We start from the raw sequence: 25,093 nt of genomic DNA on the forward strand, positions 1-25,093 counted from the left end.
TCGACCTGGACACTTACTACATAAGGTACGACCTTGTAACATAACGTTCCTACCTGCCTGGGAGCCAGGCCGGAACCACTGTACCTTCCTCAGAAAGGAAATTCTCATCCGCCTCGCGTCGGTACCTACCATGAGTGACTGGGGTACCTATTGTCTACAAAATTGGCAGTGACGACATGAAGTTGGATTCCGGTAGCTTTTGTCAGTCAAAGAACATTGTGTAATCTCGAGTTTCAGCATTGAGTAGAGAACGGTAAGTTCGAGAGAACGTTGTGATATGTTTCCCTTTGCACTTGATATGACAAAACAAAAAGCTCAGAAATGGCAATTTTCTCCTTATAGGTAAACGTACTCAGAGAACACTGACGGATCTGGGATTGTAGTCTGACTAAGTTAGAAATTCCTCATCATTTTTCACCCTGTCTCAGACCCCCGAGACGCGAAATTGCCTTGGGATTATTTCGCAATCGGCTGAGAAATCCTCAGGAAAGTTGGAGCAGGCAGCCTGGCTACCTTACCTTATCAACTTCTGCCGTACCTGATCCACACCACCTAATCTACGGTTGCGTTACGTAAGTTCTCTGTACCCTACTATCTAGAACTGAAATACTCATCAGGTACGTGGCAGTGAGAAATTGCAATGCGTAGGTGGCCCATAGAGCTCTGAACATGCCTTGCTCGTGTGCTGATGTGGGTATCCCTCGCCATGGAAGAGATCTACGTCGATGCTACCGCCTTGTTAGATACTTGCGCTTCGAAGGCTGGGGCGATGTCATCGACGATTGACAGAAGAGCCGTGAGATGACTACGGTGTTCCACATCCGCAGACAGTCAGACTACCTTGGTCACTTACTGCTAGACAAGTGGACTTGTGGTAGGCTTGAGTGAGTTGATATATCTACCTTATGGCGGCATCTTGGTCTCAGATTCAACCGGATTATACCCATCGAGTTTTCCCAAGGCTCGTTTCCTACAGCATATTGCGCACCTAGTTCGTCTCGTGGTCGGCGGGGAGTTTTGCAACAGCATTCCAGGTTGCGTGGGGAGGAGGGGCAGCCCTCACCAGTGGGTCCGGGGCGACACACCAAGAGTGGGGCGAATACTCTTTTGGGACATGTCGCGTCCAACCATTGGGACAGGCCATGGCGTGGCGCTGCATCCACAAACTTTAGTTGAACTGTCATATTTCTCGCTCCACCACTTTGATTCAACGACGGAAGGATGCACCCCGACAAGGCTGTTCCAGTCCACCTTTACCTTTGTCCGGATCCTTCAGCAGCGTGACTTTTGGCTGTTTTTTGTAGTTTGTGAGACACGCGGCCGCCCCCTGATGGCCTTGGATGGCCAGCATAATGAGGAATGGAGGTCGGGGCCTTGCTTTGCTTGGGTCTGGACAATGAATTCATCAGCGATGCTGCAAGAAGTTTTCAGGCCAAGCTTTTGTCAACAATATGCCATTGGCAGCACAGTTCCAAGTTGTGTCGAGCAACAGCCAGATCAAAGAGGAGTCCTGCTTCTGCGGCTCGTAGCTTTCATGCGCCCCCTGCTCAATTGAAATGCCGCATGCAGCCGGGAGAAGAAGGCGTCGTTGTTGCACGTCAAGTGAGAGCATATAGCTTCTCCAAGGTCGTACTGCTAGAACACATCATCTCGCCTTCAAGGGAGAAGATAACGATTAATCGGGTTACTGTATCAGCTAGCATGTCTCTGTCACGACGGTCGCGGTCGCTGAAAACCAGAATCATGAACAGTGTCATTGCTAACAAAAAAAAAAGGAAAAAAGGATGTGCTCCAAGGGACCCTCGAACCCGACCTCTTGAGAGGCAGAAATTGGTACTAGAGGGCTACCAGCGCCGGCGATTCATGCAGCGGGGCCCTACATCTACACCATCCGACTCTAACCTGCCCCCTTTCCTGTGGGTTGTGCCAATTTCTCGATCAATTGGATATGAGTACCCCAACCTCCCTTCGCACAGGTCTTTACAGCCTGAGGTACTCACCGCCTACGAAGCTTCTACCTAGGCAACACGTTTCTTATGCCATTTGGAATGCAGGCATTTTCGATTTTTAGATGAGCAATGCCTTGCACCACTTGTGATATATTCAAGTCGATGGTTTCTTGGTGAAGGCAAATAGATTTCCGCCTGGGTCCACTGGTGATCCCAACTAAAACGGGATATTTTGCTTTGTTTTGGCGATATCTCTGCCACTCCTTTTGGATGATATATCATGTAAGCATTCCACTTCGTCCAGCAAGAAGAAAAGCCATGTAGGAGTACACGATGGGGTGTCACGGCTAGTGGGCTCTCACAGAAGGAGCTGGATTTCGGATAAAATCAGTGGCTCTATGGATAAAAGTAATTTACCAAGTGCACTGAGTTACTGGTCAATGACACAATCCGATACTTCACAGCAAAACTTGAATATCCCACCGACCCTTCTCCATTCTGCCACAGCCGTATCCATGCTTACTTCCATATAAAGCAGGTCCACCTCAAGCACCACTACTGGGTGTTGTTGCGCAGATATTTGGCCAAGTCGTTGCGACGGTAGGTGCGGAGGCCGAGGCGCTCTTGCTCTCTATGGGCGAGAGGTCGGACGATAGGCCAAAGCTGCAGCACCACAAGAGAGTTGTCAGCGGGACTGTCGTCCTCCTGATCTTCCTGCTCCTCGGTAGTATTGCCAGAAGATTCATCAGCGCCGACAGTGGCAGCACCGGCGACGGCGTCGTCGACAGGTGAGGCGGCCCGGCCAGGAGGAGACGGAGCGAAGAGGAGATCGCAGTCGTCGGGGATGGCGTAGAACAAGCTGACCAGTTGGGCCTTGGATGCGATCTAAACATCAAGGACGTCGAGCATGGGGCCGAAGATGGGATTCTTGGCTCTGTCTTCCTCGGCCTCGTCAGTGGCGCAGCCACGAGAAATCAGGTACTCCTGCCGAGCGACGCAGAAGCGATCAAGGAGGGCTTCGACCAGCGGGCCGTGGGGCGTAAAGACTTCCCACTTTCGGTCAGTGCGGATCCGGCCAAGGACGAGAGTCCAGAAGTGGTACTGACAGTGCTCGTTCATTATTGCGGCGGAGGCTCTTGATGCCGTTCTGGAGCTCGGTGAGGTGTTAATGGGCCTCGAGAATGAGTTCGTGGAGCCGCTTCGACATCTTATAGATGTAGAATTCGACAGCGTTGGGATGCTTGGGGAGAGTGAGCTTTTGGGTCATTGATTCACCGAGCAACATCGTGCAGCTTGGCTCTTCTCCCAAAAGAAAGTCTGCGCGGCCTGCAAAGAGGAGACCAGGGATCTTTGCAAGAACCTCACGATTGAGGGTCTTCGCGCATAGAGTTGTGAGAAGGGTTACCGGAGGCATCGTGGTTTAATCAGATGGGAGGAATCGCTGCAAGAGGACACATTAGATGTGGAAGAATCAGAGTACTGAATGGAGGCCATCACCAACCATGGAACGTGTGATACGAGGTATGAATTGATCTGAACTAGTCTTACTCGCTGAGATGATTCGCGATGCTAACAGCCGGATGACTGCTAGTGAGACGAGTAGAGAGATAGTTGACACCAAGTGTCGAAGGATTCGCGGCGTGAGGTGCGTAGTGTGTGAGACGCGAAGTCCCTCCGGAGGAGTTGGGAGAAAGAGGTAAACAGAAGAAATCTCACGTTCATTTTTTGTCCCCCTAATCACGAGTTAGCCCGAGCTGGCTGGTAGCGGACTGAGGTCCTTCTGGCTGTATGATCACGTGATTTGGGTAGATGAGGTTATACTCACCTCTTCCCCTCTGCATATTACTAACGACAGTAGGGGGAAGATCTTGTGGGAAATTTGTTACATTATGCTGAAAAATTAGTTTTCCATCCCCTGATGATGTAGCATACGTGTTTGAAACGACCACAAAGTATCTGGTCGACTGAACGTCTTCCATTCTTCCGTTACCCAAACGACTACACATGTAGATCTGGATGATGCCGGTAGATCGAACCAAAAGCCCCATTAAACCTAATCATCTACGGGAGTCTCTCTGTAGAGCATCTGAAAAGTCCTCCGCATGTAAGATACTCGTGCTTCAACTAATTCATGAAGCTAGGAGTTGGATTGATACTAACCCTCGTGGAACAGCGACGCCACTCTGAAATCCCATGTAAAGGCTGAGGCAATGGAATCTGAGGCTCGCAGTGGTTTGTCTGAACTCACCAATGTGACTGAATATGTCATATCATGACAGCAGTGCTAAAGACCGTAGTTCCCATATTTTCTGACAGCAAATGAAACACGGAAGACATCCTGATGCTCAGTATGAGGTTCAGATACACAACTGCCACCTTCATTTACTGAGAAGACCAGCAGTACTGAAACGGCCGAAGCAAAGCTATAGCCGTGTTGGTAGTGAGCATCCAACAGTACAACACATTTACACGTCATGAATAGACAAAGGCTAGCAAAGTTCTCAACAATGAAACCCAGCAATGAAACTCATTGCTGATGTCAAGGCAAAAAATCACCCAATTCGTAGACAACCTCGAATTGGGTACTCGCAACAAACGGCCCTATACATCTGCTTTGGGGTATGCTAGAAGTTGTAGTTAGAGTTGTTGTCGAAATACTGCGTCATGTAGATTTCCCTACACAGCGTGGACGGCCTCTTCGATATGCCGTAGTTGTCAAGCCTTGGCGACTCTGTCATAGAATAACGAGAACGAGGTCAATGAAGGTGGGGCGGACCGATTATATACGCAAACAAAGATCACATTCAGATCATCATCGCCGGCGACCTGTCGCGTGAGTTCTCGTCTGGGATGCAGATTCGGCGACGTCGGTTCTCAAACGGCGAAGATCTAACTGCCAAGGCGGCAAAGATTCAGCTACCAACGGGCATTACTTCATTTACATCTCATCATCTGCAGGCTGTGGGATGCCGAAGCCATCATATCGCAGCTTCAAAGCTTATGCAGTCTCGTGGCTGGTGTGGCAAAGTCAGTTGGAAGACCGCGCCTGACTACCAGCGGACCCCAAACTCAGACAGACCTGCCATACGTCTCTCGCGAACTCCACCCATGAGAATTTCCTTCGTGGTATAGAATTCTCATAATCAACTCTTCCTGGGCCGTCTTCCAGGCTCGCCAAGACCCAGCCACGCAAAGCCCACATGCAAACTCCCATAACCCAGGAAACATTTCGCCGAAACGACGGGGCCTCAATGCGGTCCTAACCCATTCTAGTATCAATCCCTACACGAAACGAAACAACGTGAACAAGATTCAGTCTCTGAACCGTCATACCCGAAGGAACGAACCGAAACGGGATAAATTATCCAGCTAGCCTACATTTTATTGAGGGATGTGCCTGGCGTCAGTTCCACTCTTACAAAAGAGAATCCTCGTACACGATAGCGGTAAAAAGGCTGGACAGGGATCGAAAGGGGGGAAATGGCAGGCTCGCAGGAACCCCACAACGGGAAGAGGGCGGATGCGTTGCAAGCTTATTTAGCGCCGAGAAACGCCCAAAGCTTGTTCCCCCCGTAGAAAGGCACAGAAAGGTTGCAATATGAGGGAGGCATGGGGGGGATGGCCAAGGGAGGATGTGATACCGGCTTGGCCTTTGCTTGGCGGGTTTGCTCTTGCAAAGTTTCTTGAAAATTCGGACGAAAGGCGGAAGAGAGAAGAGTAAGAGGGTGCAAGGAAGGCAGTAGTCAGGCGAGAACAAGTCGAGACCACTTCCATGGACACACTACCACTGCGCGATTCACGGCGCCAATGCCAAATTGTTGATCATGGGTTGCCGAGTGGATGGTTCCTGAGATGCGCTTCCAGGGAGCACCTCGTTTATCACGCAAGAAGGTGTGGGGGTGTCGACTTCTTTTGCCCAGGAGAGAATTTTGAAACATGAAACAAGGGGGAATTCTCCTCGAGATGCACCAAACGAGTCAAGCTATCGAGAAATCTGGGGCACGATTGTTCCTCTTTTCACTCTACCTGAACGTAGAGGTGAGGCGGGGTAAAAACCCGAAAATCCGTCCCAGAGGCTATCTCTAATTTGATAGAAATTCAATATGCTGGCCAACAGAATGCCACAGATCGGGTCTTCTGATGGTGGAATAGGGTGTGTCAGGCGCGACTAAGGCGATATTCTAGTTGGCAACGTTTTGTGGTTTAGAGACTCTCGAACTTAGTGTATCCGCTTGAACATCTTCTGCCCATCGAAGGTTGAATCATCCATCTGGGTAGGTTGCCACGGGCATATCTACAGGATAACTCGCTTATGAATGAAACTGTGCAAAATTGTGCAAAGACATTCCATTTCCCTTCCGCATGATCAAGTCCAAGCTCTGCCGCGCGTGCGTCTTTGCGCCGCATCTCCCACGACTCCAGGCGAGACACCGCACGCACTCTTGTCCGTCAAGCAAATCCATCAAGATGGGATGCGCGTATTGACTGATGAGTAAACCACATCAGCCTTCCAGTCCTGCAACGCCGTTGGCGACTTGGCGTATGGCGGGTAGATGGATGACGCCGGACAATCAATCCTTGGATGGGATGGGTGGACGGGGTGGACGGTCAAAGGGGACGGAAGTAGGAGTGGACGTGACAGATGGACGGAGAAATGTTCGATTAGGGAAACATATGTAAACCGAATAGAAGGGAGTGTCCCAGCTCGAAATATGCAGCCCAGCGAGGAAAACGCGGAGAGACCCGCGCACAACCACAATCGTCGAATCAAGCTTTCGTGAGGCCCCGCTAGTCAAATTTGTGGTCTCTTCGCGCTTGGGTTTACCCTGTAAAATCCCCCAGGGACGGGTGGCCCAGCAAGCTTCTACTCAAGTATCCGTAACACACTTTGGCGAATTAGACCAAAAGTCTGATCTTCCTTCTTTCCCCCTATCCGCGGCTACAGCACCTTTCCAATACGATGATTCCGTTCTCCTGTGGTGCCTTCTTCCGAAGCTGAAGGAAGCTGGGTTGACGCGTGTAAGAGAAACGGAACTCTGCTCATCTTGGCTCTTCAAACCCGTCGACATTTGGCGCGTCGATTTCGAGAGTTGGTTTTCAGCTTACACCATCGAAAGTGTCTTTTTGTTTGCTCTGAGGTGTCTGGTTTTCTTGGAATGCTGACTGTCGGCATAGCAAGCGATTGGCCGAGGTTGTTTTGTTTTGGTTTTGTTTTGTTATCCTGACGAGCTGCCAAGTCGCGCAAAATTGCCACTTGCTGGGCGATTCTTGGCTACCCCAAGCGGTTCGTCGATCACAGCATCGTAATACAGCTTGGCAGGAACAGGAAAGGTTGTCAAGAATGATATTGGTATTTCATAATTCATCGTATACATGGCGCAGAAGTATGCTTGCGCCTGATTGTCTGTCTACTTTCCCATGCCTCTTCGTGTGCTGGTGTTGTGAGCGTGTTGTCGTGTTTGACTCCCAGAGCCTATTATCGTATCCCCACCCCATTGTCCGCTCGATATGAGATGAGCCAAATAGGCATTAAATGTGTTCGCTTTTGTGACCAAGATCACATCCGATCCTTGTCCTTGACCGGGTCTTCAAACATCCAAATATTCGTGCTCTCAGGTCTTGCCTTGCCTTTACTGGATTGCGCGTATTTGTCGATAGGACTCGGGTGGGACTTGTCGGGGCTCCGAATTTCCTTCAGTTCCAAACCAACGACTCTCTCGAGGTCCTTTGCTTTGAAGTCTCCGGTCATTGGTGTCCCGTCTTGTTGCCATGGTGGTGTTTCGTACCACAGGTCGGGGTGCACTGTGGAATTTCGCCGGCGCTTGTTGAATAATTTGGGGAACCACTGTCTCAGCTTTGCGGCTACTCTGTTGAAAAGCTCGTCGGCTAATGGCCTGAATCCCGGGATAGAGAGTGCGATGAGCGTCGCACCGATTTCAGACACTTCAATTGCGAGAAGCGGGCTGTAGATCCATGACTGGTCTGGTTGCCATTGACCGTTGATGACTAAAATGAGGCGGGCAATTGAGATTGCGACAACACTGTGAACAGTTAGTAAGTGAATTATCAATGAGCAGGCTAAGCGCTACTCACAAAATTCCGGGTAGTAGAATGCAAGCAAGCTGAATCTTCCTCTTTCTTGTCATTTCCAACATCCATAACATCGCTACGGGTATTCCGAAGAGAACAAAGTCGCAAAGCAAAGACACCGCCGAGTTGATTCCATAGACAAAGCCCCATGGGAGGCATTTGTACTGGCTGAATTGTGACTGCCATTCGTAAGGCCATATCGCTGTCACGGGAAGACAGTGGAAGATGATGAGAAGCATCTGTGTGATGTAGCCAGCAATCAAGAATAGTCCGGCTCCCTTAATGGCGAGGAGAAATCGGCTGTGGACGCCGCACACTCGGTAGTAAAACGCTAGACCCGAGAACCGGCAAACAAAGAGCGCGCTTGTGTAGATGAGGTGGGCGGTGAAGTCGAGAATCTCCGTCTCTTCCAGGATATCTTGGGTCATGACGAACTGGATGAATTCAAAGTGTCGACCAGAGCCAATGTTGATGAGGATGATGCACAATGGAACGAAGGCTATGAACATTGCCTAGCGCCGTTGTCAGCTTCAGCCTTCTCAGAATCACTGAAAGCTAGCTCACCATAGATATCACTGCTAGCGTGTCGTCTATTCCAAAGCTTTTTCGTAGGAAGAACCGCGAAAAAGCGCGACCGTTGACAATCACCAACGTGATGACGAACATGAAGATTGACGCATCCATTGAAGGCCCGTCTCTGTCTTCCTCCAAGTAGGCGAGGCTGATTTCAGGTGGTACACGACCGGCCGCGACGGCCGCGGCGGCCTCTGAGTCGCCCATCATCTTGATGGTGACCGGTGAGATGTTGACAATCGGGTTGAAGGTGTCATGCGGGAAGGAGAGATGTGCATCCTCAACAGACAGAAACAGGAACGCACAAGGCCTCGGACGATAGAATGCGTCCCACCCAAAAGCTTTATGTTATTGCAATTCTCTCTTCGCCTCTTGCAGCGGAACAATGCAACCTTGCATCTTGAGTTGGGATCTGATCGGATGACACAGATTCCCCAACTCTAAATACAGCAAGGATAGGCAACGGTGTGGAAGTTGGTGTAGTGTGCCTGACCTGGAGAGTGAGGCTGCCAAGAAGGTTGGCGCTTGTGTCTGGACTGAAGAAAAGCTTAAGAAAGCTTAAGTAGAGCGTTTGTAACCAATGTCCGTGCCATCGGCAGTTGGCGGGTTTTTGCTACGATCGATTGAGCGTAACGGCGTTGCGTGATGTCATGTTTCTAGAATAAAAATGGTTGATGCGTCGGATTCTCTTGTTCTTTTGTTGACTCTTTCTTAGACGAATTAATACGGTGGTATCGCGGTTGATAACATGTGGGTAAGGGGAGAAGGCTACTGCGACATGACAGAGATTAAAGGTGTTGCACGCCACTGTAGGAAACTCCCGTTAGCCGTTGCACATCATCTAAATGGTTGCATTTCGGAAGTGAAAGGTTGAAGCCAATCGGGAGATCACGTACGCGATCTCCTCGGACTTTCCGACGACTGGGGGTGACCTTTGAAGTAGTCAAATCCTGTCACGTAACAAGGATAGGGACCGCAATCCACAAAGTGCCTATCACGTGCTATATCACGTGTATCTCACTTACATCCTGCATATAGACCTTTCTCTTTTATCTATTTCTACTTTAATAAGTTAGGCCACTTTACCACACTCCGTATACCCATTGCTATATACCATAACTCGTGACAGTTATGAGCCCAGCTCTTAGTTAAGACCCCAAAACACAATAACGCACTCATCAACACAATTCCTACCGTCTCTTTAAGATAACAGACATCTTTACGTCAACCTTTGGTCAAGCCAAGTTAACTAGCCGCGACAGTTAGATCAAATAGTTCTAAGCTTTCCGCTTTATAAGCGAGGGCCTCGAAGTCTAGAAGTATATCGATCTAGACGCTCTAGACTCCGACGCACTCCTCGCTCCCCTCACGGCATTCTCTTCACCATCAGACTTCGAACTATTACTCTTAACCCGCAATGAAGAAGAGCGACGAGCCTATAAGACTCGCCGTAAGGCGTTCAAAAACGACTAACGAGAATAGGAGATCCTTCGCCAGCAACTTCCAGCCCCAACTCCCAGCACGACCCCTTCGATATCCTCAAACACGAGCAATCCACAAGATCCAGCTGGAGTTCCTTTTACAAGACCAGCTATACCACCAACTTCACGCAACCAAATATATCCCTATACCGCACCCGTAAAAAAGATCCATATGCTCGAGAATATTCAAAAGGAATAGGAGCTCTCCGCTAAGTACCACCAAATCATAGCTCCTGAACGTAACAGTATTAACACGCACATCAAACTCCTTGCCCAGTAGTTAGGAAAGTCTATTACCGCTACTCTTTACGAACACGCATTCCAGAAAGTGACCTAGGAAAGCATCAAGTTCAGTATCCAACGGATCGTCCGGTAACTAAAACAGGATTTAGCGCCCTCCGAGGCTATGGTTAGGAGTACGGTTCGGCAAGAATATAGACAAGTCCTTAACAAAGCAAAGAACGGAGTTAACGCCTAACGCTAGTACGAGGAGTAGTAGTCTACTTACCTCTAAGCAAAGACATACAATATCCCGGAAATTTAAAGAGAGATCGCCACAATCGATTTCCTAGAAGCGGTTAAATCTAGGCTTAACCTTATATAGGGCTAACGAACTTACGACGCTTTCCGTAAATCAATCGCTTTTAGGACGCACACCAGAACCCTCGGGGAGATTGCGTATACGTTTAGCCTAGTAACCCAGGAAGTATACACGAAACGGCCTTTAGGCCAAAGAGGGGCTTACTCCACTTTCTCAGGGCGTTCTAACTTATATAAAGACGCAAATAACAAGGGGGACGTTACATACCCGTATAATCACGCACACCGCTAGCGGCCTTCGGCGTGCCGAAGACTGGAGTAGGCACTTACAAATCGTAACACCAGTAGGTCCCCAATACAAATGTCCAACAGCCATGTAGAGGAGGTCCTTGCCGCAATCAAATTAAGCAAATAGAAATCACTCCATAGTAAGCTTAAGAAAGTTAGTTAGCTAAAGGACGATAGAACCCCTAAGAAGCCTCGGCTTCCGAAGGGATCCTCCAACCAGCCTATAACGAGCTTATTAGCAGACCAAGACGAGGGCCACGTAGTCGCCGTACTCATTAAGGGTTAAAAAACAGAATCGAACGTAATCTTTAGTACCCCTATAGGTAGCGCTTATCTTTTATCCCGGAGCACGGTAATGGACAGCTACGGGGCGATGTACCTAGTTAACGATAAGAGCCTACTAGAACCTAAGAACTACGTACTATCAGGCGACGATAACTACGTTAAATCAGGAACTACTATATTACCCGTTACTGTACGTAGGACTCGGATTATGAAGGGCGTCTTAGATAGACCTAAAGGGGAGGGAACATACGATCTAAGGCTTTAGAACGTCGCTTACGTCGAGGGCTTCTATATAAACATAGTCTCAGAGACTTTTCTAAATAGAAGCGCACTCTAGTACTATAGTCTAGATTGCACTTTACGGTAAGGAACGCTTCGCAAGAACACCGTCAAGAAGCAATTAATCCAAAAGAATAACCTAGTCTTCCTCAAATACAAGCTCCTTTAATCCTACCCTTCTGCCGCAGCCCTTAACCGTGTCCTCAAGAGCCCAGCTGGTATTATACTACTAGTCAGCTATAGAAAGTTCCGCCGCTTATACTAACGCACTCGTAAGAGATCTAATAGTGCGCTTCTATAGCACCTCAGAACCGGTTATCTAGGACCTAATGCCCTTCGTTAACTTCTATATAAGACTCGTAGAGTACGTATTAAGCCTCCAACATAAGTTAAATACGAAGCTTATATAATATCCAAAGCTAAATCAGTAATCTCAAAAGGGCCGCCCTCAAGACGCGCCTTACGGCCATGGTACCGAGTGCACTAGGATCTCTTCTACTTCGAGCCCTCTCTAAGTAGACGACAATATATGCTTATAGCCTCCGACGAATATAGTGGACAGCTCAGGGGGTTCCCTTTAAAGAACAAGACCGAAGAAGAAGTGCTTTACGTACTCCAGAGCCTCGAGGCAGCGATCCGTCGTTAAAAGGGAACTCCAATCTGCTTCTTCCGGAGCGACAACGAAACCGCGGTCCTCATAGCAAACGTTAGACGCGCTTACAAAACGTAGTATAATGAGCTAGGAATTAGAATAGAACTTCTACCTCCATATACAAAAGAACCCGTGGGCAATGCAGAGAGAGCAGGTCAACTCGCAATTACCAAAGCTCGTAAGATACGCCTTTCTGTAAACCTCCCTGAAAAGCTCTAGGACGAAGCGGTATTAGCAGCGATATTTATCTATAATATTACCCCACGGGAGGCCAACGATAGAGACTCGCCCATCATAATGGAAATCAATTAGCAGAAGCGATATTAGCGCTGGTGGTAGACGGGTTACCAAGTACGGGATTCTAAACTAGTAACCCCGCATCTTAGTAGTCTATACGTATATAGCTACCGGGCATATCCTCTTTACAAGGATCGTAAGAGGGGTATACAACGAAAGGAATATAAGGTGCTTCCCCGCGGGCACATTAAATACCTAGTTAGATATGTGCCGGAAACGCACAACTTATACAGGATCTAGGTGCCCGCGCTCGAGCAGGTGTTCGTTACGAGGAATGTTAGGTTTAACGAAGAAGTCTTTTATAATCCCGCACACGAAGAGCAAGCTATCGTGGGCGAATAAGCAAATCTAGTAATCTCAGAGATACAAAAACTCTTCGACGTTAACGACGAGATAATTCGAGTACTCGGGGAGGTAGATCTAGACTTCGGAAATACCAAAACTCAGGACGACTCTGTAGTCGAGGATAGTATTACTGTTAGATTTTCAACTATTCAGGACGCTAAGCAACCGACAGACGTACTCCAGGGTGCGGATAATGATGCTAGCGAGGCTAACCTAGTCTTACCGGCACTACCAACCCCTGAAATGACCCCCTTGCGCAAGCTCGGGGGTAGAGGTGAGGAAGGGGGTGCAGCAACCGGGTCACAGACGGCTCTACGCAGTCCACAGTCCTCCCCACGAGCGCTTACACATACCGCGGAGGTTCTTAAGCCCTTAATTCCTAACAGCTCTCAGCAGGAAGCTAAAGCACGCGGCAGACAAAGTGCCGATCGCGAGGATACGATTCCTAACGCTAAAGTCGACGTCAGCAGGGAACCCTCACAACAAACCTCCATTACTACACAAGAACAGAGCTCACATGAACAGCCTCAGCGAGAGCCAAGTAAGGTTCATACAGGTCCCAGACGCTCAAACAGAGCCCGTAGACCTCCACAACGCTTTAACGGCAGCATCTTTACAACGCTCTTACATTCGAATACAGAAAACGGCGATTACCACAAGCGCCATTAGGACTGCTTTTTCTTTACTTTTATACCTGATCAGCAGAAAGCAATAGAGGAAAGCAGTACAGGACATATAACACTTCATCAAGTATTAAAAGGAGCAGTTCACAGGACCTACCTAGAGCGCCCCAGTGTAGCACATAAACCACAACCCAACAAAGTTAACTTCGCGAGCCCACTGAAGAAGTTCAGCAATATCAAACATCTCCCGCAGCAACTACAAAAGCTACTCAGGGAAGCCATAGATACGGAAATGAAAAAGCTAAAGGATATTAGCACATAGGAGGAGGTTAACCGTGATCCCAAACAAGGGATCCCACTTCCATTAAAGTAGGTATACATTTATAAGCATAATGCTAACAACGAGGTCTACGAAGTAAAAGCACGTATATGTGTAAGGGGAGATATACAACCGCTTAACCCCTTATAAAATACGTACGCCTTAACGCTCGCCGCAAAGGCCTTTAGGCTTATAATGGCAATAGCTACTCAATTCGACCTCGAGGCTAATCAATATAACGCCATTAACGCATTCCTCAACGCACCTATCAAGAGCGACAAGCTAGTAATCGTAAAACTACCTGAGGGATACAAAGTCACTGGGAAAGTAAGAAGACTCCAACGCGCTCTATATAGGCTCCGAGACTCGCTAATTTTATGGTTCCAGACCTTCATATCTATACTTCGCAATATAGATATAATATATAGCTACGAAGAGATCTATATCTACTAAATAGCAGACCAGAAGGTAATGCTAGTATTCTACGTCGACGACTTTATAATCCTCTACTATAGAGACGACCGAAAGGCCGCTCAGGAAGTCGTAGACGGGATTAAAGAATATATTAACCTCAAGGAGAATAGACCGATTAACTACTTCCTCAGAGTACGGATTTTACAAAACCGCACTACCTATAAGGTTTACCTGGCTCACGACGCATATATTAAACGCATTACTAAGCGCTTCGACCTTATGAATATAATAAATCTAGCCACCCCTCTGCCATAGTAAGAGTTTAAACTAAACGAGGGGCAGGCCATAAAAGAAGAGATAAAGAGCTTCTAAAAGAAGGTCGGAAATGTGCTCTATACGGCCATTATAATCAGACTAGACGTCGCTTTTACTTACTTATAATTATCACGGTTCCTAACTAACCCAAGCGCAATCTACACCAAGGCTATTAATCAGTATATTCGATATCTATATATAACAAGATATCTCGCGCTCTTATACAGCAGCGTACTAAGTGCGCAATCATTACTTCTAGCTAGGGATACTAGCTTTGTAAATGACGAGGCAACACGAAGATCATCCTAGGGGTATATAATATTCCTTTTTAGTAGCCCAATTCAATAGAAATCCGTACGCTAAGCGACGGTCATAACGTTAACTACCGAAGCTAAGCTTCTCTACTTTAAAGAAACCGCAAAGGAAACTATAGCTCTGAAGCGCCTTTTTAAAGATATTACCCTTGACCTAGGAGAAGTATAGTTAGTCAAGTATAATAATTAGCAAACGATTCGACTCGTCGTAGGGGAAAGGGAGAGAATAGCTACACGGCTTCGTTATATCGATATATAGAACATATAGCTTAGACAAGAGCACGCCAAAGGTAGCTTCGAGGTTATATATATATTAACAGAAGATATGCCAGTAGATAGACTTACCAAAAACCTTTCACGAGCTAAGTTTAAACACTTCCGCATACTCCTTAACCTCTACGATGCGCAAGAAATCATCATAAATAACCAGAGTAGTTAGAAGTAATCAATTTAGGCCACGCCCAGAAAAACTTAGTACCCGAAGGTAAACCACAGACAGAACCTAGATTGCGGCCCGGAGGCCCAAAATAAAACAAATAAAACTTTTCCTGGCCCGAAGGCCCAAACTCCCAAAACAACCTTGCCCCGCAGGGCACACACATATAGAAATAGGACTCGGGCTTGCGCCCACTAGTTAAACTCCTAGTCTAAAAAGAACGAAACCGCCGGAACCATGGCGTCGGCGGCGAAGAGACCGGTCACGCGCACTAGGAACCACACCTTGCGCGCCTCGAAGTCCGCAAAGCCAGTAGCAGCGGGGGTAGCGGGGGGAGCCGGGGGCGGAACGACCGTTAGATCAACGACCTAGGGTGCAGGAGCGGGGGGGCGACAGGAGGTTAGTCGTAAACGACCACGATAGACGTAATAGATAACACCGGCGCACTCGGGGGAGGGGTCGGGGGGCGCGGGGGGAGGAAGTCGTCCACCTAGAAGCGGATATGGTCCTCGTACTTCTTAGTATTATCGTCCATCTAGTAGACGACACCGCGAAGCTTAGCGATTTCTTACTAAAATCATAGTTAGGAGTGCGCTTCTTAACAACAGAAAACGACAATATATTTACGAAGGGGGGAGCGCCACCCACGATCGCCTCGGTAAGAGCCCAGGCCATCGGCCGCAGGATAATCGGTACATCGACATAAGCTTTAGCTGAACGGCCGTTAAAGTAGCGCGCACACCGGCCACTACTTCCTATAAGATAACGACTACTATCCTCACGGTCGGTATACCGGAGGGCTACCCGAAGGCAGGGCATACACTAGATATCCCGCTCCTCGGGAGCCTCGCCCTTGAGCTTCTTAGGGACTAAGCACACGTCAGACAGGTCCTTATAAGCAAAAAGAACTACACTTACCGCGGGGGGTGCCTTTACCTCTCGGCGTTCTCTTCTTTTTATCCTTCTTCTACTTCTTGGCGCCCTTCTTATTAGTAGAGGCGGCCGCGAGCTTACGCTTCTTAGAGTCTAAACAATATCAAATACGAATACCTAAAAAAACAGCACACGACATACCCTTCTTAGAGAGCAGGTCGTCCGCATCCTTATCCTCATCGTCGTCCTCCTCCTCCTCAGACTCCTCCTCGCTCTCGGACTCCGAGGCAGGGGGAGGTAAAAGCTTATCACCAGAGCTCTCATAACCGCCCACATCCTTATTATGGCCCACGTCCTCACCGCCGAGGAGAGCCTCGAACTCCTTAGAGTTCTCGGCATCTCCAGTAGCAGCCTCAACGTCCTCCTAGCCAGGGAGGGAGAGCTCGGTAGCAGGGCCCTGGTGCGTAGAAGGGACAGGTCGGCGGGGGTAGGGAGGGGACTCGACCACGAGGGCCTCGTCGCTATCGTTATTTAACTAAACTTTTAGTAAACCGCACAATGCGTATATGGGACATATCATAAAAATTACGCAAAACTTATTGGTAACCGCGGACATATCGAATATTTGTATCTGGAATAAAATCAGCAAAGGATTCGACGGCGCTGGCGTGCGCGCGCAGCAGGCAAGGGCACATACGACGACTATGGAAGGTTGAAAGGAGGAAGAAAAATAACAGCGAGGCGAGGCCGCGAGATTTTAGATATACGCAAGGTAAGCAAGCAGCCTCGCCCTCACTAATTCACACACCAGAAGCAGCAAACTACGCACTATTCCTGGTTAGGATTCCATTCACTTCAGATAAAGGGGATATTAACAACAAACGCGTTCTAAAAGACGCGTATCCCTTGCGCTTATTTTTCCTTTATTTACACTCGACCAAATCGGGCCTTTATAAGGCTATTCAGAGGTCCTATCTTGGGCACAATAGCTCCCTTATAGTAGCAATTAGGGGGTATGTTACGTAACAAGGATAGGGACCGCAATCCACAAAGTGCCTATCACGTGCTATATCACGTATATCTCACTTACATCCTGCATATAGACCTTTCTCTTTTGTCTATTTCTACTTTAATAGGTTAGGCCACTTTACCACACTCCGTATGCCCATTGCTGTGTGCCATAACTCGTGACAAATCCCGAGTCTGAGAGCTTGTCACGCTGCAGGGGTCCACCCATCTTCCAGATCAAGTGTTCGTTGCTTCGATTCGAGGGTGTTGTCGAAATGAGATAATCGGTACGTAGCGTAGAAAGCATCGAAGGTTTTGGTTCGGTTTTGCCCATTATGTCTTTTGTTAAGGGCCAATTTGGACGATTTCCGTTGGAGCTTCCAGACGACTCATTGCGGCGGCAGGTTCTGACAAGAATGTTTTGGTCCTGCGTGCTCGTGCCACGAGGAACGGTCTTTGGCCGTTGGCGCAGCGCAGTGGATGAGCTCCTTTGTTCTCTCATGAAGTATCAGACGAGAGGAACATTCGTCTCGAACGTCTCAGACGAACAGCGCTAGTGCAATTGAACTGGGTCCAAGCAACACCGAACAGCGAAAACGAAGCCAAATGACTTTCGCTGCCCATTCCTACTCGCAGAAAATTTAAAGAGGCCCGAAGTCGCCGTTCTATATCGCTGGTTCGCGAGCTCCGAGTCGGCCGTCGTCCGGTCTCGTTGGGCAAGAAAAGAACGTGGGTGCCAAAACACTGAAGCTGAAAAGGGTCGGGCTTCCGAATACGGGAGTCATAGATTTGGGGTATCAAGGTCGAGTCTGACTCTTGTATTTGTGATCGGTGCACGCTCCCGTACAATGGAGTTCCGACAGCCTTGATCTCAAGGGGAAAGGCCGGCCGGAGTATTCAATCGGCCTCCGTCAACTCCGTTGTTGGGCATTCTGGGACTCTTTTCTAGATAGGTCTCGCAAGACTATCTTCCGCACTCAGATTGAAGGTGAACTTGACGTGGGTCGTTTCCGATGCAATTGCAATGACTCCCGCCTAAGCGATGCACTCACGAATCAGGCAGCCGGAGCGACAGACCTGTTTCTGGGCCGCTTGTCAAGCTCTTCCCAGTGCGATTTCTGATTCTTTGGCATATTGGGACAAATAGTTGCGCGCAAAGTTTTCGTAGTTTTCCTGTTGGCCAAATAGTAGTTAGGATCATGTTTTTAAGTGACAAATAACCGGGCAACTTATTTTTCTCTTGTCCCTCCCGAACCGTCCGATGAGTCGCTAATGATCTGAAGACGCCCATATATCTCGCGTCAGATCCAATAAATTTCCAGTCTATTCTCCAGGTCAATGGTTAGATGGCACGGTATGATGAACTGAGCAGGAACTTGGGCCAAGGTGGATTTGTAGTGGATTTGCAGAGACGCAGCTGGGTGTTGAGGCAGCTCAAGCTTGGACTCCAGTAAGGAGGCAACGTTTCTTTGCGGTTCTATCTCAGATGGATCTTCGTTCCTAAATTCAAGGGGAAAGAATTTGGACTTTGTTGGTGAACTACTGAAGGGAAGGTGGGACATATCACCCAGACACTCAGCTCCTTTCCAGTAAGGAGAAGATGAAGCTGTGGATACCATCATGAGAGGCCGTCCTTAGTAGTTGTAGCCCTCACTCACTCACTTCACGCACTAGGCCTTCCTGCGGTCGTGAAAGACGCAGAAATCCTTGTCTTCGAGTTGTAAGGGTTCTTTCAGACCGAACTTCGCGGCATCCTTTTCTCTTCATTTTCAGGAATACCAAAATCTTTGCGCTGATGCCACAGGCCTACGTCAACAGCCCAGGGCGTTCACGGTACGGTAGTCTACTCAACACTGATGATTTCTTCTACTCATCAAATCTTTCAGATGAACGATCTTGTGTCCCTGCCGCCTGGCATTAAGCCTGAAGATATCCCTATTCCGAGCCGAGGATTCAGTCGCGTTCTATTTGCCATCCAGGCCCTCTCCAGCTGTAAGTTTACCTCGTCGAGCTCATCTCAAACAAGAAATACCAAAAACGCCTTCAAAAGCCACACAACCGATCAACCTCCTTGGCCGTTGAAGGAACCCAGGGCCCGAATAAAGCTGCCGAGAGCACTCCTCTCGATTCAAGCCTTCTTCGAGTGCAGAAGTACCTGACTTATCCTGGTCTCGACAAGCCGGATGTCATTATCGTTGAGCAGAATCGAGGTTTCGTCACTGTCCTCGACCTCGATCGGGACCTACTCTTCCCCGGCCCACCAGACCTGCCTGTTGAGCTTAACGACATGCCGTCTTGTGTCTGCTACAAAGTCGAGCACCTATTCTCCACCGTCTTTGGAGTTCTTGATGTGAACAAAGACACAGTCATGGACTGGCGTCAGTATTGGAACGAATTTCAACGGCTCCTTGCCAAAGTGAACCCTTTGTGGAAGACAGAGGTCACCATCAACAACATCCGAGACCTTGTCCACCAATGCTCGTTCGAATTACCTTGAGAGTCCATCAAACTCGAAGCTCCCATGCTTGGCTGATCACCAGAACTGCCGACTTCTCCAGTCAATCGATCGATACATTGCTTTCAAGGCGGATAAGTCCTCTATCACCGACATTCTGCAGTTTGAGGCGAAGGATCGATGGATGAACGGTTATCGGGTTAGAAGATATCAACGTCATTAAGATCTTGGCTCATCCAGCCAGCACCTACCCCGCCGGCTCTAATGGTTCCTATGACTTCAATGATGACCCCAGAAGCTATCATTGCTTTTAGTTCCATGCTTCCATCATAGGTTGGGACTTGGTCCTAGTTGTATCTTATCTGTTCACCACACTGGACATTGCTACGTCCGTCACTAGAGATATTGTTGATAAAGAATGAATTGCACACACCCAGGCAAAAAGTCAAAGGTGATTTGGTCTTACCGTATGAGATAAGTACTAAATTCTTCTGCTTCTACTTCCTTTTAACGAAGTTTTCTGTGTTTCTTTGAATAGAATGAACTTTTGCGCAAAGCATACACCGGGCCCCGGCTTGAGAGGCCAAGGTCAGCGACAACAGAATGAGAGACCTCATTGAAATGTATGCCCGTAGTCGGGAGGAGTACCTTGCCGACAAGGCGAACTCGAAGTTTTCACGGCTGGCTGACCGCCTGAAATGTCGCATGCTCCAGGCAGTTGACCGGTGGATGACATTCCATGAGCTTAATAAGTCGGCTTTCTCTAATGTATTGTGGTTTGATGCCAAGAATCTTGGGCTGAAATGCATCAGATCAGAAGCATAACGGGACGGGCGTGGATGACTGAACAAGAGGGTAGGTATCAGACAGTGGAAAAAGAGGACGGCAAATTCTATGGCGGAGTTACGAGGTGGTATTTGAACTGGGAGGGCAGACTACTGGAGGTCCTAGCTTTTTACATCTCTACAATTCTCACACTCGCAGCGTCTTTAAATGACGCTGATAAATAGAAACTACCTCGAGAAGAAATAGTAAGATCCATGTGAATTGAATGGAATGGCTGTGTGACTTTGTCTGTCGTCTCTTGGCTAAGGTGGCGGCAACAGCAAGTTCTTTGAAATGATGAGAAATGTCACGTTCTTCATGATCGACTTGCAATGATTTGTCGCTAGAGTGCTGGGGCACTGAACGTGAACACTCCCCTCTCACACCTTCCTCATTTGCATTGTGAATCCTGGGGTCATTATCAATCTGAAGTGCGTGGTATTATTTGTGCACTCTCACTGGGCTTCCATCAGCCTCGGAAGATAGCGGGCAGTCATTCGGCCGTTCATTCTCAATTGACCAAGCCACTAGGCAGGGCAAAGTGATCCTCCCGCCTTAACGACGGGGCTTCTTTCCCCAGGCCTCAAGATAGCCGTTCATGCGGCCAAGTGTATTAGCGCGGCGGCGCTCAGAACGTCTCATATCCTCCGTAGCCTCAATCGCCTGATGGTATGCCGCAAGCTCCTCTGGAGTCGCCTGAATGGCACGCTGAATGCGCGCCTTCTGCTCCCTGTTCTTCTGCTCCTGAACCGCCTCCTCCAGGCGCTCCTTCTCCTGCTTTTCCGCCTGGAATTCAGCCTCCAGGCGCTGCTTCTCCTTGATATGAGCCTTGCGCTCCTCCTCGATCGCAGCATGGAGTCTCTGCATCTCCTTCACCTTCTGCTCATCCATAACACCCGCATGATCACCTTGGGATATACCCTGGTGGGCAGTGGCAGCGGTGTTGCCAAGAGAAGCGCCGGCAGAAGAAGTTCCAGTGGACCGGCCCGGCTGGTTGTTGTCGTCGTTGTTGATATTGTTGTTCTCGGATCCCATCTCTCCGCGAGGGGCGTCGAGGTCAGAGAAAGACGCGTTGGAAGCCATCTCGATTGAGGATTTGTCTGATCAAAATTAGCTTTAGATGAGATCAATTGTATTTTCATCGACCAAGGGCAATCTTACCTAGGCTCTGGGCGGGACGAGACTCAACGTATGAGATGGTTGGGAGAAAGCCGAGATGGGGAAAGAGGAAGTGTCTTGGATGGAAGTCGCGTCCGCGGACAGAAATTATTGCAGGCGATGCTGAGTGGAGAAGATGGAGCTGTGCGAGTGTGTGCGAGTGTGTGCTATGGGAAGAATAAAAGGGTCGAGCAACCACTCGAAGGTGAAGGTCACGGGGAAGAGTGGGAGGTGGCCGAGGGTTGCCGTGGAGGAAATGGATGAGCGGCTCACACGAAGACGAAAATAAAGGAGAGGTCCCAGGGCGCGCAGAATTGTGGAGAAAGGTCGCGGGAGTAGGGCTCAAGCCAGCAGGAATACGACTCCTGAATACTGTCAAGAAGAAGCTATTCCGAGTCGCCCCACTTTAGGCGGTCAGACAGGATTGACCTTTCATGACACAGCATCGACTGGAAGGGGCCTTTCTTGCTGTCACAAATACAGACGCTCTATTATCTTAGTCCGAGTGTTCTTTCCTGTCAGCGATATACCAAACATAGAACCTCGAACGTCGTAAGAGGAAAATAGTTGTCAACATGGCTTGAGCATTTCAAAGATAAGTCCGGATTCCTGGGCACATTCTGCCACGATTCATAGTTAGCATGGATGCAGCAACTGTGGGGGACGAATAGCAGCTCGAAGTCTGTAATTAGATTGTCGTTTCCCATACAATCATATCTTCCTTCGTCTCTGGAGCGTCTTTGATCTCCAGGTAAACAGCGCTGAGAGGAATCCTGGCTTTTCATACCCGCTCCAGAAACAAAGTGGGCTTCCCGCGAGCTTGCAGGTGGACAATAGGAGAACAAAATCATATGTAATCATATGTCAATCCCGAAGTACATCACCAACAGGATGAAAAAACCCAGATAAGCTTTCCAAATAGACAGCTTAAAGGCCAAGCCAAACGTTAACGTGCGAGAACAAACCAGGCATTATCCTAATTGCGGCGTTGAGGCCTGACGCAACGGGACTATCCATTTCTTTATACCTTACAGAAACTCGAGTTTGTAAAAGCCAATGCCGAGCAATCACGTCATCCCTGGTAGCAGATGTCTCCCAAGTCCTCGCTTACACACTGTGAATGGTGGAAATACGTTCACCCCAACAACCAACGAACCAACAATATGTTAGGTAATAGTTTGCATGGCAACATTGCAAAGAGGATCGCCATCCCCAGAACCCCCCACAACATGTATCCACAATCTTCTCCGGATTCCGCTCTTTGCTTAAATACTTAAGGGTCCGTATGCCAGAATTAGAGTTGCAAGCAAACGATGCATCCCCATCCCGTCGGCTTCTTGGGGCAAACTGCAGTATCTTTACGCATAGACGTTTTCCGAAGTCTTCCCCTCCCCCGCGTACAAACTGCAGATGGAGAAAGCGGCTTCCTCGGAACCAGGGCCCGAGACCCGCCCGAATGCTTCCGACCCCCACCAGCCAGACCGGTTCGAGGAAAGACGCATTTCCTCCGCATCCCACCCCCGCACGGATCTGGAGAACCATCCCGAGCGGATGGCGGCCACCGCGCAGGGTCTCTCGACAACGACATCGGTAGCTGATACCGGCGAAAATCCGGATGACTACCCTGAGGGCGGGAAGCAGGCTCTTATTGTGCTCTTTGGGGCGTGGTGCGTCTTGTTCTGTACCTTTGGTCTGGGAAACAGCATTGGCGTCTTTCAAACGTACTATGTGACCGATGCCCTTCGCGAATACAGTTCATCCACCATATCATGGATTACCAGCTTTATGCAATGGACTTTAAACTTCATGCCCATCGTCGTAGGTTCCATTACCGCCGATTGCCCCGCCACCGACCGACTAATCTCAAATCCAGTGGGGATTCGCATTTGATAAATGGGGTCCGCGATGGCTTCTCATCTGTGGATCCATAACCTACGTCTTCGGCATAATGATGGTATCTCTGGGATTTGAATACTTCCACTTCTTCCTCGCCCAAAGCATCGTCTGTCCCATCGGCGCCAGCGCCGTGACGAGCGCGAGCATGTCATGTCTCGTAACGTGGTTCCATCGCCGCCGCGCCACGGCCTTTGGGATAATGATGTCTGGGTCATCCGTCGGCGGCGTCATCCTGCCCATTATGATTCCGCGCATGATCGACAGTGTCGGGTTCCCGTGGGCGATGCGTACCGTCGGTTTCATGTTTCTCTCCCTTCTTGCGATTGCTTGCTGTACCGTAAGGTCCCGCCTGGAACCACAGACGAAGCCAGTGGATATGAAGGAGTACTTCCGGGGCATTCGGGAGCCTACCATGATGTTGTTGTTGTTGTTGTTGTATTTAACGCCGTGGCGGCCGGGCTAGAGCCCTTACCGCAGACCTCCCGAAGGGTATATGGCGTGGAGGGCCGTGAGCCAAGGCTACCTACTCTACAGTACGTCGTCTCTTTACATCGTCCTCCAAATCATGCCTTGTGGCCACTACGCGTTCTGTCTGTCCCCGGTTCCCGCTGGTGCCCCAGTTTCATTCTTTCCCAAATCGTCCCTTGGAATCGGGAGGTTCTTTGTAGTCCGCACTCACATCTACCTAGGTGTGGATGCTGCTACCGCAGACAGATCTTCTGGAAGAAGTCCGTCACGCGGAGAAAGGCCTCGAAGCCTCGTGGGTCGGTGATTAATCTCTTGAAGTAGGCCTCGAGAGATCCCATAGGACCTATGGGCTCGGGCATACTGCGAGAGTGGAGGGTCGGCCACCGTTGCCTCCTCGCCAGCGTTAGTCGACAGTAGACCAGGTGGTCCACGTCTTTCGCCTCTCCACAAGAGCACATCATTAGAGCGTCGTCGTGGTTGAAACGTCGGTGATATTGCTCGAAGTCCCCGTGACCCGATCGTGCCGCCAGCAGGTGATGTAACGTAGCCCGCGGCAAGGCCAGTTCAGGAGGGCTGGACAGAGCTGCCTCAAGCCCCAAGTCCGCGTACCGCGGCCTTCGCTCTTTATACCACCATCTCCTGTGCTGGCTTTGTAATTTTTCCCTTGCAAGCCGCTTGATGCCCGCTAGTGTTGCCATTTGACCCATCCGCGCCGGCAGTGTCGTTCCTTCTTTGGCCAGCCGGTCCGCGGCCTCGTTTCCTTCGATGCCCTGGTGTCCCGGGGACCAGTGCGTCCGTATATCAAATATCCTGGCCGCTTCTTGGATTTCGAGGAACGCGTCTTGTGACGAGTCCGGCGCCTTGCCGCGGATGCCTTGTATAACGCTGGTGTTGTCGATACATATGTGGATTGGATGACCGCGATTGGTGAGCAGAGCCCTTCTGAGGCCGGTTCGCGCCCCTTCGACCTCGGCGTCGAACACTTCTGCTAGTCCGAGTCGGCCGCACCCTTGCGCTATGCGTTTGGAGTCTCGGTAGATGACGAAGCCGTACCCCACGGCTCCGTTCGTCGCCCTGGAGCCGTCCGAGAAGACGATCATATGGCTTTCCGGTACTGTCTTTAGCCAGCGCTCGAAAGCTTTCGCAGCCTCTTCTTTGCATTGAACTACTATCTGATCCTGTGAGCTTGGCAGGTACTGTGATTGGAGGA

The 25,093-nt window shown here is 49.3% G+C and overlaps 6 protein-coding genes across 6 annotated transcripts; 3 read left to right on the forward strand and 3 right to left on the reverse strand.

Annotated features, from left to right (window-relative positions):
* Window positions 1-2,504: 2,504 nt before the first annotated feature.
* Window positions 2,505-3,068, reverse strand: BDZ83DRAFT_656958 (uncharacterized protein; the record flags this gene model as incomplete). The annotated part of the gene is given in 2 exon segments (XM_060510921.1): window positions 2,505-2,834; window positions 2,850-3,068. 2 exon segments carry the CDS (start codon window positions 3,066-3,068, stop codon window positions 2,505-2,507), a joined length of 549 nt encoding a protein of 182 aa, XP_060358964.1.
* A 4,438-nt stretch (window positions 3,069-7,506) lies between these two features.
* Window positions 7,507-8,822, reverse strand: BDZ83DRAFT_757435 (uncharacterized protein; the record flags this gene model as incomplete). The annotated part of the gene is made up of 3 exons (XM_060514897.1): window positions 7,507-7,990; window positions 8,043-8,551; window positions 8,604-8,822. 3 exons carry the CDS (start codon window positions 8,820-8,822, stop codon window positions 7,507-7,509), a joined length of 1,212 nt encoding a protein of 403 aa, XP_060358965.1.
* A 9,605-nt stretch (window positions 8,823-18,427) lies between these two features.
* On the forward strand, window positions 18,428-19,578 carry BDZ83DRAFT_656960 (uncharacterized protein; the record flags this gene model as incomplete). Its single annotated transcript, XM_060510922.1, has 4 exons — window positions 18,428-18,531; window positions 18,756-18,801; window positions 18,968-19,073; window positions 19,187-19,578. 4 exons carry the CDS (start codon window positions 18,428-18,430, stop codon window positions 19,576-19,578), a joined length of 648 nt encoding a protein of 215 aa, XP_060358966.1.
* Window positions 19,579-20,916: 1,338 nt separating this feature from the next.
* Window positions 20,917-21,444, reverse strand: BDZ83DRAFT_656961 (uncharacterized protein; the record flags this gene model as incomplete). Its single annotated transcript, XM_060510923.1, has 1 exon — window positions 20,917-21,444. One exon carries the CDS (start codon window positions 21,442-21,444, stop codon window positions 20,917-20,919), a length of 528 nt encoding a protein of 175 aa, XP_060358967.1.
* A 1,148-nt stretch (window positions 21,445-22,592) lies between these two features.
* On the forward strand, window positions 22,593-23,447 carry BDZ83DRAFT_640122 (uncharacterized protein). The gene has a single exon (XM_060509471.1). The coding sequence runs from the start codon at window positions 22,930-22,932 to the stop codon at window positions 23,407-23,409; it is 480 nt and encodes a 159-aa protein (XP_060358968.1). The 5' UTR covers window positions 22,593-22,929; the 3' UTR covers window positions 23,410-23,447.
* On the forward strand, window positions 23,448-23,892 carry BDZ83DRAFT_640123 (uncharacterized protein). Its single transcript, XM_060509472.1, has one exon. The coding sequence runs from the start codon at window positions 23,468-23,470 to the stop codon at window positions 23,876-23,878; it is 411 nt and encodes a 136-aa protein (XP_060358969.1). The 5' UTR covers window positions 23,448-23,467; the 3' UTR covers window positions 23,879-23,892.
* The last annotated feature ends 1,201 nt before the right edge of the window (window positions 23,893-25,093 follow it).

The sequence above is a fragment of the Colletotrichum acutatum genome, assembly GCF_030867785.1.
Source record: "Colletotrichum acutatum strain CBS 112980 chromosome Unknown BDZ83scaffold_165, whole genome shotgun sequence".
NCBI classification, from domain to species: Eukaryota; Fungi; Ascomycota; class Sordariomycetes; order Glomerellales; family Glomerellaceae; genus Colletotrichum; species Colletotrichum acutatum.

Excerpts from the sequence above, each read along its gene's own strand:
- BDZ83DRAFT_640123 (XM_060509472.1), top strand. The coding sequence starts at position 23,468 with ATGATGGTATCTCTGGGATTTGAATACTTCCACTTCTTCCTCGCCCAA.
- BDZ83DRAFT_640122 (XM_060509471.1), top strand. The coding sequence starts at position 22,930 with ATGGAGAAAGCGGCTTCCTCGGAACCAGGGCCCGAGACCCGCCCGAAT.